Source organism: Equus asinus, chromosome 2 (genome assembly GCF_041296235.1).
Source record: "Equus asinus isolate D_3611 breed Donkey chromosome 2, EquAss-T2T_v2, whole genome shotgun sequence".
NCBI lineage: Eukaryota > Metazoa > Chordata > Mammalia > Perissodactyla > Equidae > Equus > Equus asinus.
The window spans coordinates 168127141-168144977 of NC_091791.1; the positions used below are offsets into that span (position 1 = coordinate 168127141).

Consider the following 17837-nt stretch of genomic DNA (forward strand, 5'->3'; position numbering starts at 1 on the left):
TTACCCTGTCGTGTGATCTGGCCGCAGACCCTCAGTTTCCTCAGGCCTCTCTGCCTGCTGCGGCCAGGGGATTCCCAGGATCACATTCGGCCTCAGACCCAGCGGCAGGCCCTTCACCCCAGCCCTCAGGATCTACGGCTCCTCCAGGCCTGGGGCGCCGCTGCTGGGGCAGAAGGAACAGAGGAGGAAAGAGAGGAAGAGGTTGCCCCATGGCCAATTAGGAGCAGCTTGTCTCTGACAAAACAGGCATCTCACCCCAGTGGCCCAGGAGAGCCAGGATGGTCAGGTTGGAAGGGCAGAATAACAAGGCTTTGTTTCCTCTTTCCTTAGAAACTGCTGCTCCAGACAGGGTTCCCAGGCTGGTCAACCCACCCTTCCTCCGAAACCAGCCTGGAGGGAGGAATCGCTCAGTTGCTGAGTCAGCTCAGCTGGAGGGGAGCAGCCCTCTTTCTCGCCCCCCTTCCCTTCCTGCCTCAGCCCAGCCCACCCCGGGCTCCAGCCCAGGTCCCCTCCACAGCCTGCCTCCAAGAGCCCTGGCCCCACCTAAGCCAGTCTTCCATCCAGCTGCTATCCAGGGCTGGTTGGTGTGATTGCTTTGGCAGAAGGGGTACCCCACCTTCCTGCCAGCCAGGAACCCTGACCCTACGCCTGGCCTCCTGTGCCTCTCCTGCCAACAGCTGTTTGGCAGGGCCTGTGTGTCTCAGCGGAGTTGGACACCACCTTCCCGCCACCCTCACTGGAGGAGATGGGGACCCTGAGAAGCTGGCACGGGGAAGTCGGGGGTGTCTGGGGCTGGTGGGGCCCGTGCGTGTGGCAAGGAACTCAAAGATGAGCTCATGGCCCCTTTGTGTTTTTGTGGCCCACATCTGGAGGCAATTACAGATGTTATCCAGTGGGAGTTCTGCAAAACACAGCTGGAGCCAGTGGAAGAGCCTGGGGAGGGGGGACTGCCAGAGGGAAGAGGAGGGGGAGCCTGGGGCTCCCGCGGCTGGAGTGCGGTTTCCCCATCACGAGGAAATTGTTTGGCCCTGATTCTGGAATCACAAGATGCTCTCTGAAGCCAAGGGGGAGAGATGGAAATGGAGGACCAGAGACAAAGGGGGAAGACGTGGAAGAGACTTCACAAGCAGGGAGGATTGCGGGGTGGAGGCTGCACAGTCCCGTGCTTCTGACGTGCCTCTGGCCTGAAAGATCCAGCCCAGGGAGGCTGCCTGGTGACCCTGGGAGGTGCCTCAGTGATCGCAAGGCCCCAGCTGAGTGAAGCACCAGGTCAGGCTGAGGTGAGGGGAGAGCAGAGGGCCCTGTGGCTCCCAAGAGACCTGGAAACGCCGCTTTTACTGGCCCTATCCTGCTTTGTCCATTGGGCCTGACCCAGTTTCTGTGGTTCCAAGTTCCTTTATTCGAAAGCAGCACATGTGAGTGAGAGCAGCCAGGAAGGAGCCAAGGGGAATCTGTGAGGAGGTTTGGGCAGAGCCCAGGGAAGCAAGCTCTAAGGAGACAGGACTCGGGGTGAGCCCTGAGGAGAGGGAGTGCTCTGCCCACCACCGCACCCCACACGTTTGGAGGGGGGAGCCATGGATTCCCTTGTCATCTCCTCCCTTCAGGGCTCCTGTCACCAGCTGGGCCCACGCCTCCAAGGCTGCCAGCCAGGTGCTAGGTCAGCAAGATGGAAAGAGAAGGCAAGGGAAGAGCTAAGAGGAGCTGGGCCCTCTGGAGGAGAGAGAAATGGGCAGAGTAACCCCCCACCATACACAATCTGGCCAGTGCTGCTGGGACTTCACTGTCCCTTCCCCAGGGTCCCTTCTCCCCACCATCTGACGGACTTCCCAGTCCTCTCTTTCCTCTCTGTATCATCCCTTCTTCCCTTTTGAACTAAGGCGAGGTGAAGTGATAAGAAACCAGCATTTGCTGAGGTCCTCACAACACCCAACAACACAGGCACTGACAGTGCCCCCATTTCACAGATGTGGAAACTGAGGCCCAGTTAAGACTTGCTCAAGGTCGTAGCTTGTTAGTCCAAAATTAAAACCTAATCGCTTCTCAGCCTTTTGGCTAAGATCAAGTGCAAGATTAAAACCCAGGTCGGTCTGATTTTTTTTTGTTTTTTCCTCTGTACAAGCAGATCTTGACCACGCCTCTTAGGTGTCTCTTCCAGTGTGGACTCCAAGTAGCTGGGTGTCTTCATGGAAGTGTGTGTTCTGGGGATCTGTCAGCGTACATGCGCTGGCCTATTGTGCCATGTGGCAACATCAGCCCTGGGAGCGGGAGTGCAGGGGGAGAAGGGCTGTTCCTCAGGAATCCACTTTGCCAGCAGTCACCTCCCTTCTTGGGGGCAGGAACAGGCACTCTGAGGGAAGGAAGGAGGCAGCAGGACTCAGAAGCCAGAGGGACTGAGTGGGACAATGGCAGCTGTGAGGGGAGGGATGGGGTGGTGAATGGCTGTGGCAAGGGCTTAGTGGGGACGGGGAGGCTTTCAGGGGAGGTTCCCATTCTCTAAGCCCTCAGGGAAACCCCAGTCAAGGCTGCTCCATTGTCCTGCAGTCCCTGTACCCCCTCCCTACTTACCCCCCAAATCTAAATCACCTCCTTCAGGAGACCAATTCCTGCACACCTAGCCTAGGGGTTTCTGCCTTCCTCCTTCAGACAGTCTTGGGAGACTGTGGAGACCCAGAGGCAGCCTGCGAGGGGGCTGGGCAGCAGGGGCCTGGAAGGGAGGCAGGCCTGACTGGCCAGAAGCCACCTTCCAAATGAGCTCACACACATACTTTCCACCCTGGCCCGGGGCCGATGGCTGAGTGCCTTCCAGGCCAGCCTTCCCCAGCCAGGCCCAGCCCCCTCTCTCCTCCCCTGTCCCTCACCAGTCCTGGACCCAGGGGTTCCACAACAGGACTGGGCACCCCAGGCCAGGGTTGTCACCGCATCCCCAGGGAGTGACTTCCTCTGCCTCCAGGCTGAGGCCAGTTCCCCCCAGGGTCCCTTATTCCTCCAATGGGACCTTCATGGCTTAGAGGAGGAAGAGACCAGTTTCCTGCCCCCAAAGGCCCACACCTGGGTAGGGAGGGGCAGTAGGAGGACAGAAGAGGTGTCCACACTGTAGTGAATTGGCGGAAGGACTTCCTGTGAGTGCCTGAAGTAGCTCATTGACTCAGGGACCGGGCCAGGTCTGGGAGCTGCCTCACCATGGGTCACTTCCTGCTCACTCACTTGATTTCCCGCTAGGAGCACTTCCCTGATTTGGGGCAGGATGGGGTCTGGGTGAGGTAAGGCTGGGCTGACCACAAAGCAGGGGACGGACTGGTGCCTCCAAAGGCCTAGCAGATTCACACACACGCGACAGGCTCCAGCTCATTTTGATCCAGCCTGTGGTCAAAGACGTCACCCTTCACCCAGCTTCCAAAAACATGTAGCACCAGGCCAGAGAGCAAGATCAATTCCCAAAAATGCTCTCCTTGGCGGCTTAGTGCCTGGCTCTGTGCTAGGAGCAAGGCTGCCACGACCGTATATCCTGGATCCAATAACATCTTCCTGAGGATCTGTGAGTTAGTGTATATCCAGACATGGCAGACAATTTGTCCCACTTTGGATTACAAAAATACAGCCACCGCAAGGAGATCACACAGTGGGCCATTGCCCTCCAAGGCACTGATGGTATAATTCTGTCAAGAAATGACTATAATTCATAATAATACTGACCTCATCACAGATACTGGACAAACATGTGGCATCCTCACTTTTCTTACAAAAGAGCGGGATGGTGCTAGACACACAGGAGCCCCTTAATAAAAGTTTGTTGACCTGAATGCCAGTGAAAGCTATGATACACGTAATTAAACAGCAGTAGTTGTGAATACATAAGTATTGTATACCTATGTACATAAGTATTATGTACACCTCAGTTAAAAAAATCATTGAACTGTACACTTAAGCTTAATGCATTTTATGAACTTTACTGTATATATTTACCTCAATCTTTAAAAGGTTAAAAAAAGAAAGAAAAATATATTGAGGTAAAGAGGTTCTTAACTCCAGAACAACTACTTTGCCCCTCTAAACCTCCTCCTTATGTGCCAGTCCTCGCCAACCCAGCCCACCCTGAATCTGGGAGTGGTCGGTATTGGGTTATGTTGGCTCAGCTCTTCTGGAAACACCAGTCCTTCCAATTGCACCCCTGACCTGGAGGGCCCAGGAGGAAGGTCTCTCTTCCCTACACCCCTCCAAACTCTATGCCACTTGTCCCCAAAGTCTCTCCTCCACTCTACTGGCCTGTGTTCCAGAGGTCTCCCCCACCGGATGCCTGCACGAAACTGCATGTAAATCCTGAGTCGAGGAAAGCTGGAGAAGGGGCCTAGAGGAACACTCACCCCAGTCTCCTGGCTGGGCGCATCTCCTCTGCAGCAGAGACCAGGTGGGTAGGGTTTGCAGGGCGGTAGCGCCCCCTTGTGCAGGGTGTTGGCACTGCAAACCAAGCCGGGAGAACTGAGATGCAGGGGGCAAAACCAGTCCCACCAAGGCCACGGACACCACTAGCCTGTCCCTTCCCCCTATCCACTTTCCATGTTTCCACCCAGGACACCTGTACTTAAAGGGGAGGGACTATGGGCGCGACAGGATGGCAAGCCTTAGTCTTCCAGCTGCAGAGAGGGAAAAGTCAGAGTTTCCGTCGGCTGTCCCTGTGTGGAGGTTGGTGGGCAGCCTTCGAATAACTCAGGGAAGGAAGAGGGAGTGGAGGCGGTGCGGGACAGGGTCCGTGGCGGGAAGGGAAGCATTTGGGCGCCTTCTCCTCAAAACTCCTCCTAGTGGCCACACTGCCCCCCTGTGGACGCCTCAGACACTGATCACTCCAGAATGCCTGTCCTCTGGGCTCTAGGGTCTGGGTCCAGCTGGGTCTGCACTCCTAGACCTCAGCATGCTATGACAGAACTCCCTCTGACCAAGGCACGCGGGCTCTGTTCCTCCTTATCTAAGAGTGGAACATTGCTGTGCCACTTCTCTGAGGCCTTTGGAGATCCTGCTCAGGTTTCTGGGGGGCCTGACCTGGACCCCTCCTAACCTCATCCCCACACTGGGGCTAAGAGAATCCTTTCATCCCGGTAGGACATTTACAAGATTGCTAAATTTTGTAGTTTAAAATAATTGCCTGTAGGTATTTTGTGAATAGCACTACATTATTGCATTGTTTGTGCCAAAAGTTTTCATTTGTTAAATATAAACATTTAAAATACACCAAGTATTTTCAAAACCATCTTAGTATTTCTTAATCTTGCAATATTCCAGAGGCCAAAAAAACAGACATGCTTGAGGTCGCTCTCAAACCTCTGAGGGGCGTCCCCAACCCCGCATCTCGTTTTCTTCCAAAGCACAGGGAAACTCGCTCTCATAACCATATGGTAGAGTCTTCAATCCCCACTCCCTTCAAACATGAGAGGTTTCCCCATCTTGAAAATCTCTCTCCTGGATGCAGGGGCAGTCTTGAATAATTCCTCCATTTTTCCCTTTCTCTCAAGCCAAGGTTTTTCAAAAGCTGTCTGCATTCCTTCACCAGCCATTTCTTTTTAACCCAATCTCCACATCTGTATCCCAAACCAGGCATTTACTGAAACTGCTCCTTAAAAGGGCTTCGTCACCCCTTTCTTCCCGCACCCCCCCCCCCCAGGCCTTTTCTCTGCTCTCATTTTCATTGGCCTCATGTTAGCATGTAACACACTTACTTTGAGAAGCTCCCTTTGCCCCTGTCCTCTGGGAAGTTATGCCATCCTGAAGTTCACAAGTCACAGAGTTTTCAAGGAGCCTTGAAGGCCCAGGACAGGCAGGGAGAGGGCTGACTTTATTTGCCCTGTTAATCCCAGTTTCTCCCCTTCAGGCTGTACAGAATAAACAAATTCTTGTTCCACACTACAGCTCTTCAAATATTTGGATCTGGTTTTCGTGGATTCAATCCCTCACTAAAGTTAAGCTTTTCTTTCAGTGAAAAGCCTTCCTAGTTCCAAAACCAGCTTATCACATGACATAGTTTAGAGACCCTCACCGTTCCTATCACCCTCCTCTGGATTAATTCACTTACCAGTCTTTGCAAAGGTGGCTTCCAGGACACGGAGAGCCGGTATCCATAGTGGTGAGGAACAGTGACTCTGGAGTTATACAATCTGGGTTTGAATCCAGTCTTTACAACTTACTAATGCATTCTGCAAATTATACATCCTCCCTGAGCTCCAATTTCCTCATCTTTAAAATGGGGCTAATAAAATACCATATGATTTCACTCAGATGTGGAAGATAAAACAACAACAAACAAACACATAGATGAGGAGAACAGATTGGTGGCTACCAGAGGGGAAGACGGTTGGGGAGGACCAAAGGGGTAAAGGGGCACACGTGTATGGTGACAGACGGCTTTTGGTGGTGAACATGATGCAGTCTATACAGAAGTCGAAATACAATGATGTGCACCTGAAATTTACATAATGTTATAAACCAACGTGACCTCAATAGAAAACAATAACAATTAAAAATAAAATAATATAGGGCCAGCCCTGTGGCCTAGTGGTTGAATTTGGCATGCTCTGCTTCAGCAGCCTGGGTTCAGTTCCTGGGCACAGACCTACATGACTTATCAGCAGCCATGCTGTGGCAGCAAGCCACATACAAAACAGAGGAAAATTGGCATGGATGTTAGCTCAGGGCGAATCTTCTTCAGCAAAAAATTAAAATAAAGTACAATACAGGGGGCTGGCCCCGTGGCCGAGTGGTTAAGTTCGCGCGCTCCGCTGCAGGCGGCCCAGTGTTTCGTTGGTTCGGATCCTGGGCGCGGACATGGCACTGCTCATCAAACCACGCTGAGGCAGCGTCCCATATGCCACAGCTAGAAGGACCCACAACGAAGAATATACAACTATGTACCGGGGGGCTTTGGGGAGAAAAAGGAAAAAAATTAATAAATAAAATAAAATATGGCTAGTAATTCAAAGGGTAGTTGAGTAGATTAAAAGACATAATCCTATGTGATGCCTATGACTGGTGGTCAAGTACCTACATCATACCAGACATTATTTTGGCACTGGGGATACACTAGTAAACAAATAGATCCCAGCCCTCAAGGAACTTACATTCTTATGAGAGGAGCAGGCAAGAAACATGATAAACGAGTAAAATATATAGTATATTAGACAGTGATAAGAATTTTCCAAATTTTTAAGTTCTGTGTCCTTTTCGATTAACAATTCCATCTTTAAATCCTTTCTCTCTTCTCACATTTTACTATAAGCATTCACAAGAAACCAGGCTGCTTCTTCAACACTTTGCTTAGAAATTTCTTGAACCAAACATCCGATTTCACGGAGCCAGCCTGGTGGCACAGTGATTAAGTTCACACGTTCCACTTCAGTGGCCTGGGGTTTGCCAGTTCGGACCCCAGGTGCAGACCTACGCACCATTTGTCAAGCCATGCTGTGGCAGGCATCCCACATATAAAGTAGAGGAAGATGAGCACGGATGTTAGCTCAGGGCCAGTCTTCCTCAGCAAAAAGAGGAGGATTGGCAGCAGATGTTGGCTCAGGGCTAATCTCCCCCCAACCCCGCCCCCCCCGAAAAATAAATAAGCACACCTATAGAATAATAAAACACAGTATTTAAAAAAATATATATATATATATATCCAATTTCATCGCTCACAAGTTCTACTTTCCACAAAACACTAGGATACGAACACAATTCAGCCAAGCTCTTTGCCACTTTATAACAAGGATCTCCTTTCCTCCAGTTTCCAATAACGCGATCCTCATCTCCATCCAAGACCACATCAGAACAACCTTTACTGTCCATATATCTACCAATATTCTGTTCACTACCGCGTAGGTATTCCCTAAGAAGACTGAGGCTCTCTCCGCAGCTCTCCTCTTCTGAGCCCTCACAAGAATCGCCCTTATCAGTCCATTCACGACAATGTAGGCTTTCTCCAGCATGCACCTCCAAACTCTTCCAGCCTCTGCCGATTACCCAGTCCCAAAGCCGCTTCTACATTTTTAGGTATTTGTTACAGCCGCACCCCCACTTCTCAGTACCAAGTTTCTGTCTCGGGTCCTTCAGATTGCTATAACAAAACCCCACCAACTGGGTGGCTTTATACACAAGAGAAATTTATTGCTTACTGTTCTGGAGGCTGGGCAGCCCAAGAGGAAGGGTCACCTTCTGGTGAGGACTCTCTTCCTGGTTCATAGCCAGTGCCTTTTCACTGTGTCCTCACCTGGTGGAAAAGGCTAGGGATCTCTCTGGAACTTCTTCTTCTTCTTTTTTTTTTAAGACTTCTAATTTTTTAAAAAATTTTTCCTTCTCCCCAAAGCCCCCCAGTACACAGTCGTATATTTTAGTTGTGGGTCCTTCTAGTTGTAGCATGTGGGACGCCACTTCAGCATGGCCTGATGAGCAGTGCTAGGGCTTCACCCAGGATCGGAATTGGCGAAACCCTGAGCCGTCACAGTGGAGCACGCGAACTTAACCACTCAGCCATGGGGTCGACCCCTGGAGCCTCTTTTATAAGGCACTAGTTCCATTCTGAGGGCTCCACTCTCCTAATCTAATATTTCCCAGAACCCCACCTACTAATACTATCATCTATGGAGGTTAGAATTTCAACATATGAATTTGGGGAGAATGTAAACATTCAGACCATAGTACCTTGGCTCCTGCACATGCTAGTAGTTTGATCTTGAGTAAGTTATCTATACCACCTATAACTCAATTCATAAAGTTAGGACAAAAATAACACCTACTTCCTAGATGTGTGGTGAGGATTAAATGAGATTATATATATGAAGTACTTAGAACAGCACCTAACATTTGACGAGTACTCTACAAAAGTTATATATTATCATTTTGAAAACCAAACATCTCCCCATTTTCCACTACTTCCACTATTCTTCATAATTCCTCAAAGATTTTCAAGAACATCTCCACAGGCCCATCCCTAAATGTACTTGATGGTCTAAGATATGATTTATATGGGCCTGGACACTCAAACTGACTAAACTAATTAAAGTTTAAATTCATTGTAAGCACCTAGGTCCTCTTTAATTTATTCCTCATCTTTTTTTGGTTTGAATTCATTCTTAAATATTAACCCCCAAGGTCTGACACAGTGCCTTGCCCTTGGAAGGCACTCATAAATATTTATAGAATGTGAGTTTGTTCTACTCTAGTGCCATTTCTTTTTTTTTTTTTTTTCCCAAAAGCCACCCCCAGTACATAGTTGTAGATCCTAGTTGTACGTTTTCTAGTTCCTCTATGTGGGACGCCACCTCAGCATGGCTTGATGAGTGGTGCTAGGTCGGCACCCAGGATCCGAACTGGTGAACCCCAGGTGGCGCACGTGCGAACTCAACCACTCAGCCATGGGCCGGCCCCTTGCCATTTCTTTCTGATGACGATGATGGATGATGCCAACAACCTACATCTTGATTTTCCTGTCTCCTTTCTAATTTTCCTCTTCCCCTCATGCCCATTCCCATGGGTGTTCCCTATGGCTGGCTGGCTTTTTTAATTTATGTATCTGACCTCTCTTTCCAAGTAGACTCTAAGCTCCTTGAAGCTAAAGTGAAGTCTTAAGAGCTCCAGGCATCCACTAAGTACCCAGCATAGAGAACATAGCCAGCACACAACTAAAAGCTCCATGATGCCTTTCAGGACTTAAATATTTTTAACCACCCCAACCTCTTTGCCCTACTTCCCTTTGCTCAACATCCTCCTCCCACATTCAGAGTTCTACTTCACCACTCATTAATCCCGAGGCCTGCAGCAGGGAGCACAGAGAGACCAAAGGAGCAAGGTGCAAGTGGAAGAAGGGCCTTTCATGGCCCACTGTATGGCCTCAGGCCCTACGGAGGTTCCAGTTTTGAACACATCAAAACAGACGTTAACCACAAATATCATGAACAGAAAACTATTTTGTACCATTTGTAGAGAGGAGAGAGTAGTAAAGATCTAAACGTACACCCTGTCCAGAGCCAGATCGCCTAGGTTCAAACCTGTGTTTCAGCATTTCCTAGATCCTTGATCTTGAGCAAAATATCTAACCTCTCTGTGCCTGAGTTTCCTTCTCTGTAAAATGGGAGTAACAACAGTACCTACCTCACAAGATTGTGGAGACGAGTAAAAAAGCAAAACTTAAAAAGTGCTGAGATCTTTGCCTGAAATGTGAAAAAAGCTCAAAAAGTATTTGCTATTGTTATTGTTTATTACCTATTAGTGCCCCAGGAAATGGGTAACCACAAGCCCACATAAATTAGAAATATCCTGTGACTAATAACAATTGTCACTTCCTATATGCTCAACTTGCATTATCTCCCTAAATGTTTACGACAAACAATTATTATTAATTAACGCTATTATTAATCTCATTTTACAATTGAGCAGCACAGAGAGATTAAGCAATTTTCTCAAGGTCACAGTGTCAGCAAGTGGCGAAGGCACATTTATTCATTTATTTACCATTTATTGAGTTCTTACTCTGTCTCAACTGGAGAGAAGCCCGTGGGTACAAAGGTAAACAGTCTAGGCCCCCACCTACAGGAAGTTTCAGTTTCCAGAGAAAGGGCGGGGCCGGGGCGGGAATGACAAGTAAACAAATAGTTATGACACCGTGTGGTAATTGCTATAATAGAGGCTCACTACAAAAAGTCTTACCGGATTTGTGCACAATGGAATACTACTCAGCTATAAAAAAAGATGAAATCTCGCCTTTTGCGACAGCATGGATGGACCTTGAGGGTATTAAGCTAAGAGAAATAAGTCAGATGGAGAAAGTAGAATACCGTATGGTTTCACTCGTAAGTAAAAGAGGAAAACGACGAACACAGAGATACTGAAATTAGAGTGACAGTTACCAGAGAGGAATGGGGGAGGGAGGAGGACAAAAGGGGTGACAGGGCACATGTGTACAGTGCTGGATGGTAATTAGTCTTTGGGTGATGAATACGATGCAGTCTACACAGAAATCAAAACGATGTACACCTGAAAGTTATATAATGTTATAAATCAATGTTACCTCGGAAAAAAAAAAGTGCTACCGGATCTCAGACACTGGGGCAAGAGAAGTACCGCGAGCTTAAGGGCCCAATGGAAAGACATGACAGATGCGCAGAAAGGACTAAAAGCAGGGTTAAAAACTGGAGGCTGAGCGCCGCGTTCAGAGCCGGTCTGACCAGTCGGGGCAGGGCGGGAAAGGGGTTAAGGCGAGCCGGTGGGCGGGCCCGCGCGTTGATTGGCAGGGGTGGGGCCAGGCTCGTCCCCCGCCCCCTCCCTCCGCCCCGGTTCTCCAGCCCCTGGGCCGGCGGGGGTACCGCCCCGGGAGGGCCGGGGAGCTGGGCCGAGCCGCCTGTCCCCCTCGCCCGCTCCTGTGCCGCGTTCCGCGGGCTGGACGCGCTGGAGAAGTTGAGCCGCGGCCGGGCCGGCCCTGGGGGCTGACAGTCGGCAAAGTTTGACCCGAAGAGGAAGTGGCCTCGAGCCCCGGCAGGTGGCGGCCAGGCCTGGACAGGGGCGCTTGGGCCTGCGGGCGGGCTGGAGGCGAGGGCGCGCCCCAGCGCCGGGCCTTTAGCCGATCCCCGGGGCTTTGGGAGCCGGCCGCGGGAGGGAGCGCTGCGGCGGCCGGGAAAACAACTCCGAAGTTGGCGAGAGGCGCCGCCCCTGCTCCCGGCGGCCGCCGCCTGCCCGCCCCCAGCCCTGGCATCCAGAGCACCGGCCGGGGAGCCTGGGCCATGGAGCCCCCTCGGGGAGGCGGCACTGGGGGGCCCGGACGCCCGGAGCCTCGCCGCCTCCCTGCTGGGTAGACGACAGAAGCTCCGGGACTTTTCCTGCCTCTCCGGACGGCTCAAGATGCTGCCGGCCGTGCTCTTCCTCCTCCTCCTGGGTAAGAAACCGAAACAAGACTACCCGCCCGGCGCCCTGCCCCCAGGGCTGTCCGCCGAGCCCTCATCCTACCCTGCCTGCCCGGGCCCCCCAACCCCTGTCGCCGCACCCGGCGCTGTCTGCCCCAACCCCCAGGAAGTCTCCAGCCCTTCCCCTCAGCCCCCATCCTCCCTCTGGCTTCCCAAGATCACCGTACCCACCCCACAGGCCGCGGCCCTTCCTTCGAGGTCACACACCTAAGCCTCCCCCTGCTCCACCACCCCTTCCCATAAACTGCCCGGAAGTCCCTGATGGCTCCCTTCCTCCTGGAGTTGCTCAGGTGAAGAAAACTCCCAAGGGTGACTCACCCTCCTGCCGTTTCTCGCTCTTCCTCTAGGAGGCGCTGTCGCCCATCCAGACCGGATCATTTTCCCACATCCCGGTGAGTAGAGGGTCCCCCTGGAGCCCTGCGAACTTGGCAATGAGGGAGGACTCCAGAGAAGGACTCTCTCTTCCTTGAATTCCTCTGGTGCCCGTCATAGTTTTGGAGTGGAGATCATCCACCTTTTATTTTACAGATGGGGAAACTGAGACCCAGTGTAGGCCCTCACCTGGTGGTTACGTACTGTTTTGTTTTTTCCAAATATCCATGCTTGATCTCTCTAGCCAAAATGTAGACTGCCCACGAGTAGAGACAGTCTTTCCCGCTCTTCCTGGCCCAGTGGCTGGCACAAAGCAGACCCCTCATTGTTTGTGGTGTTGATACTTAAGGTGAAGCTCTGCTGAGTGTGGGAGGAAGAGGGCTGGCTGAAGGCTATGACTCTGGGGGCTGTGTAGATGGGGAGGGGGAGTTCCTCTGCTCCTGCTGGAAGAGCCCAGGTCCTTGGAGGCCTCAAGCCTGAGGAGGGGTGGGATGCTAAGGGGCTCTCACGCGGTGTCCCTCCCTTTCTCTCTCGCCAGCCTGTGTGGACCCCCCAGCAGTGCTCTTGGAAGTGCAAGGCACCTTACAGAGGCCCCTGGGCCGGGACAGCCGCACCTTCCCTGCCAACTGCACGTGGCTCATCCTGGGCAGCAAGGAGCAGACTGTAACAGTCAGGTGAGAAGCAGGGCCAAATCTTACTCCTCTCCCCTGACCCTCCCCCCTCCACCATGGCAGAGCCTTCAAAGATCACTTCATGGAGTTCCCATCGCACTCAACAGGGAGAAGAGTAGAATTTGATTTGATCTAGTCTGCCCTAAAAGCCTAGCTTGTTCTGGGCCAGACACAGTAAATTGGAGCTGGGCTGAGGCAGACGTAAAGCTTTGGTCCTGGTCATCTGTGAAGGACAACAGTCACTCTAGAAACAGCACTTAGGCTCCAATATGGCTACTCTGAGGAGTCCTTCAATCCATGGCACATCTTTGCTTGGGATTCCAGGCTATTTCTTTTTTTCTTTTTTTTTTTTTGAGGAACATTAGCCCTGAGCTAACATCTGCTGCCAATCCTCCTCTCTTTGCTGAGGAAGACTGGCCCTGAGCTAACATCCGTGCCCATCTTCCTCTATTTTATATGTGGTTTGCCTGCCACAGCATGGCTTGCCAAGCGGTGCGTAGGGCTACACCTGGGACCCAAACCAGTGAACCCTGGGCCACTGAAGCAGATCACACGAACTTAACCGCTGCATCACCGGGCTGGCCTTCAAAGCTGTTTCTTGATCAGTTAGAAGCTTTCTCAGTCTCTCCAGATCTTATAAACAGTTCGGGTCTCCCTGGGCTCCCCTGTCCCTGGGATGTGGGGTTGGGGTCCATGTAAAGTACCTGGCTATTTGCTTCACATGGTTCACTTCCCATGAGTTTACCTAGATGGGGGTAGGTGAAGGGAGAGGGCAGTCTGGGGAGAGACTGTTGGGGCAGAGGGATCAGAATACCATGGTGGTCTCTGGTCTCACCACCGGGCCCTGGGAGGGGATGGCGAGCTCTGGTTAATCGAACTGTATGGTAATTGCCAATTCCTGCCAGCACTGTGGTTGGGTGACAGTGCTGCAGCAAATGGAAAGCAATAAATCTGTTAACTCAGTCTCAGAACACAAGCCAGTTTTTCCAAGGGGCTCTAGGATGTATCTTATGATCTTATGCCACTGACCTCGTTAGGACTATCACCATTGACTGTAAAGGAATTTGGCTGAATTTTCCTCTGGCTATTTAGATTGTGGATAAGCAGATGTTTGTGCTTCTGGGAGTAGAAGGGGCCTGATAGCACTGGGAGAGGAAGACGCCAGTGGTGGTCAAGAATACCTCACATCCTGCTCGCTTCCACCCCTGTAGGTTCCAAAAACTGCACCTGGCCTGTGGCTCAGAGCGCTTAATCCTGAGCTCACCTCTCCAGCCACAGATCTCCCTGTGTGAGGCCCCTGCCAGCCCTCTGCAGCTGCCTGGAGGCAACGTCACCATCACCTACAGCTATGCCGGGGCCAGAGCACCCATGGGCCAGGGCTTCCTGCTCTCCTACAGCCAAGGTGGGCTGGACAGGGCTCTCCATGGGGCTATTAGAACGGGCAGTGGAAGCCCAGGGAGGAGGGAAGGTCCTGCCAGCTCCAGTGATTCACAGCCCCTCTCCCTGGTGCCTCTGCAGATTGGCTGATGTGCCTGCCGGAGGAGTTCCAGTGCCTCAACCACCGCTGTGTGCCCACGACCCAGCGCTGCAACGGGGTCGATGCCTGCGGTGATGGCTCTGATGAGGCAGGTTGCGGCTCAGACCCCTTCCCTGACCTGACCCCAGCCCCTATCCCCAACCTACCCTGCAATCACACCTTAGAAGAATTCTATGGGATCTTCTCTTCCCCCGGATACTCACACCTGGCCTCAGTCTCCCACCCCCAGTCTTGCACCTGGCTGCTGGACCCCCATGATGGCCGGCGCCTGGCAGTGCGCTTCACAGCCCTGGACCTGGGTTATGGAGATGCGGTGCATGTGTATGATGGCACTGGGCCCCCAGAGACCTCCCGGCTGCTGCGCAGCCTCACCCACTTCAGCAATGGCAAGGCTGTCACCGTGGAGACGCTGTCTGGCCAGGCGACCGTGGCCTACCACACAGTTGCTTGGAGCAGTGGTCGGGGCTTCAATGCCACCTACCACGTGCGGGGCTACTGCTTGCCTTGGGACCGACCCTGTGGCTTAGGCTCTGGCCTGGGGGCTAGCGAGGGCCTGGGTGACCGCTGCTATAGTGAGGCACAGCGCTGCGATGGCTCATGGGACTGTGCTGATGGCACAGATGAGAAGAACTGCCCTAGCTGCCCACCTGGACACTTCCCCTGTGGGGCAGCCGGCACCCCCGGTGCCACAGCCTGCTACCTGCCTGCTGACCGCTGCAACTACCAGACCTTCTGTGCGGATGGAGCAGACGAGAGACGCTGCCGGCACTGCCAGCCTGGCAACTTCCGATGCCGGGATGAGAAGTGCGTGTATGAGACGTGGGTGTGCGACGGGCAGCCAGACTGTGCCGATGGCAGCGACGAGTGGGACTGCTCCTATGCCCTGCCCCGCAAGGTCATCACAGCTGCAGTCATTGGCAGCCTAGTATGTGGCTTGCTGCTGGTCATTGCCCTGGGCTGCACCTGCAAGCTCTATGCTATTCGCACGCAGGAGTACAGGTGAGTGGGAGTGCCGCTGGCTGTAGAGGTGCAGGGACTGAGGGTGAGACAGGGCCCATGCAGCCACAGGAGACCATCAGGGTGCCCACACTGGGGAGAGGTTCCAGTAACCAGCTTATCGTTTGGCTCCTGGGTTGTCCAGCTTAGGGACAGGGGTGTTCCTCTGAGGGAAGGACTGGTCTAGATCCTGAAAGCCGTCTCAAGAAAGGAGGGGACCTTGGCTGACTTGGGAAAGCCATGCATAGCTCCAGTTGTCCTGGCCTAGGTGTGGAGGGAAGAGGCCTCTCCGGGCTGGGACAGGCTGCTCTGGCCAGAGCCACCTGTGACTGAGCAGCCCTCCTTCCTTCCAGCATCTTCGCCCCCCTCTCCCGGATGGAGGCAGAGATTGTGCAGCAGCAGGCACCCCCGTCCTACGGGCAGCTCATCGCCCAGGGCGCCATCCCACCTGTAGAGGACTTCCCTACAGAGAATCCTAATGACGTAAGTCACCCTCCGCAACCTTCACACCTCCTGCTCCTGGCCCCACTGTGGCCCTGCTGCTATCCCCTCCTCCCCACCCCTCTGACTGTAATATCTGCCCCCTCTCCTTGCAGAACTCAGTGCTGGGCAACCTGCGTTCTCTGCTACAGATCTTGCGCCAGGATATGACTCCCGGGGGTGCCTCAGGTGCCCGCCGTCGCCAGCGGGGCCGCTCCGTGCGCCGCCTGGTGCGCCGTCTCCGCCGCTGGGGCCTGCTTCCTCGAACCAACCCCCCAGCCCGGAACCCTGAGAACAGATCGCAGGTTACCCCTTCTGCCGCTCCCCTTGAGGCCCTAGATGGCAGCACAAGTCCGGCCCGTGAGGGCGGGGCAGTGGGTGGGCAGGATGGGGAACAGGCACCCCCACTGCCCATCAAGGCTCTCCTCCCATCTGCAAGCACCTCTCCAGCCCTCCCTACTGTCCCTGAGGCCCCGGGGCCACTGCCCTCAGCGTCCCTGGAGCCATCCCTGCTGTCTGGAGTGATGCAGGCCCTACGAGGTCGCCTCTTGCCCAGCCTGCAGCCCCCAGGACCAACCCGGACCCCACCTGAACCCCACACAACAGTCCTGTCCCCAGAGGATGAGGACGATGTGCTACTGGTGCCACTGGCTGAGCCGGGGGTCTGGGTGGTCGAAGCAGAGGATGAGCCACTGCTTGCCTGAGGTGACCTGGCTCCCCTAGGGGCTCTAGTCACAGTGACAACAACCCATTAGAGGGCAGCTCAGCCTCCCTTCCACTTCTTCCCTCCTCAACCCTCTGAGGGGCCTTGGTGGGTAAATGCCATAGGTTAGATGTCCCTCAGACAGAGAGAGGGCTCACACAGAGCTCCCTCTGCACATGGCCAGAGACCACAGTCTCTCTGCCACCACCCTCTCCCCACACCACCACCATTCAGGTGGCTGTTTTTAAAAAGTTAAATTCTCAAAGGATCATAGGCCTGGACACTCCATCCTTGCCAAACCCCCACCCAAAAGTGGCCTTAAGCACAAGAATGCCAATTGGCTGGAGACTTCCAGCCTCCAAGGGGAGCATTTGGGCAGAGCCTGAACTCAAAAGAAGAGCACAACAAATGCTTTTATCCCATAGCTAGGTTATTGCCCAGAAAGTCAAGGTCGAAAATAAAGGAATCAGAATGTAAGATTTTTGTAAATGAGCTGTAAGCCTCAGCCCTGCCTCTCTACCCATCTCAGCTTATGCCCACCTCACCGTGTTCCTCCCAGTGGAGGCCTTTGCTCTGCCCTCCACTTCCTGCCCTCTTCCTATTCATCTTCTAACCACCCACCCTTGATTTTCTATACCACTCAGAGGGTAAGAAAATTCTAGGAACCCTAAGGACCAACCCTTTCCACCTCCACTCACCGCCTAGGGCCCAACTCTACAGCGACTGACACCAGGGGTGAGCACCAAGCCTCTTTACTCACCGCCAGGCCGGAGGTCTGGTGAGCCAGCTGGGCCCTGCACCTGGGAAGGTTCCCATTTATGGAGTACTCCCAGGGCACAGATCCCAGGAGGGAGATTGTCCCTGGTGGAACATGGGAGTTGTGACGCCTGCCTGCCACCCTCCAGCCCCACCAGGCATGCACTTACAGTCTGTCCTAGGCAAGACAGATGAACTTTCAGCCAGGATGCCTCAAAGCAGGCAAAGATGAGTCGAGAGAAAAATCACAAACAATCGGGCTGTGAAGATGCTGACATCACCTTGGTCAAATCCAAGAGGTCTTCTTGGAAGAGGACCCAAACTAGATTCTAAAGAATGCCGTCAGTCATTGGAATAGAATTATAAATTCTAGGCCGGGTGAAAGTCCACAGGATAAG

At 53.0% G+C, this 17837-nt stretch overlaps 1 protein-coding gene and 1 long non-coding RNA gene across 4 annotated transcripts; one reads left to right on the plus strand and one right to left on the minus strand.

The window, feature by feature from the left end:
- Positions 1 to 1380: 1380 nt before the first annotated feature.
- LOC106840661 (uncharacterized) lies at positions 1381 to 10552 on the minus strand. 3 transcript variants are annotated; one of them, XR_011501505.1, is made up of 4 exons: positions 10480 to 10552; positions 6062 to 6128; positions 4362 to 4455; positions 1381 to 2347 (listed from the first exon to the last, which is right to left on the minus strand). It is a non-coding gene; the product is annotated as an uncharacterized lncRNA (long non-coding RNA). The 3 variants fall into 3 exon arrangements; XR_011501506.1 differs by lacking the exon at positions 10480 to 10552 and adding an exon at positions 10120 to 10213; XR_006523474.2 differs by lacking the exon at positions 10480 to 10552 and having other exon boundaries at positions 6062 to 6904.
- Positions 10553 to 11287: 735 nt separating this feature from the next.
- Positions 11288 to 17160, plus strand: LRP10 (LDL receptor related protein 10). Its single transcript, XM_014856337.3, has 7 exons — positions 11288 to 11896; positions 12272 to 12316; positions 12835 to 12970; positions 14179 to 14369; positions 14486 to 15503; positions 15854 to 15983; positions 16097 to 17160. Exons 1-7 carry the CDS (start codon positions 11863 to 11865, stop codon positions 16682 to 16684), a joined length of 2142 nt encoding a protein of 713 aa, XP_014711823.1. The 5' UTR covers positions 11288 to 11862; the 3' UTR covers positions 16685 to 17160.
- The last annotated feature ends 677 nt before the right edge of the window (positions 17161 to 17837 follow it).

What these genes read in the sequence shown, in the direction of transcription:
- LRP10 (XM_014856337.3), top strand. Translation starts at nt 11,863, where the DNA reads ATGCTGCCGGCCGTGCTCTTCCTCCTCCTCCTGG. An exon ending in GATCATTTTCCCACATCCCG is followed by an intron (nt 12,317 to 12,834) that starts GTGAGTAGAGGG and finishes CTCTCTCGCCAG; the next exon opens with CCTGTGTGGACCCCCCAGCA. An exon ending in ATTCGCACGCAGGAGTACAG is followed by an intron (nt 15,504 to 15,853) that starts GTGAGTGGGAGT and finishes CCTTCCTTCCAG; the next exon opens with CATCTTCGCCCCCCTCTCCC.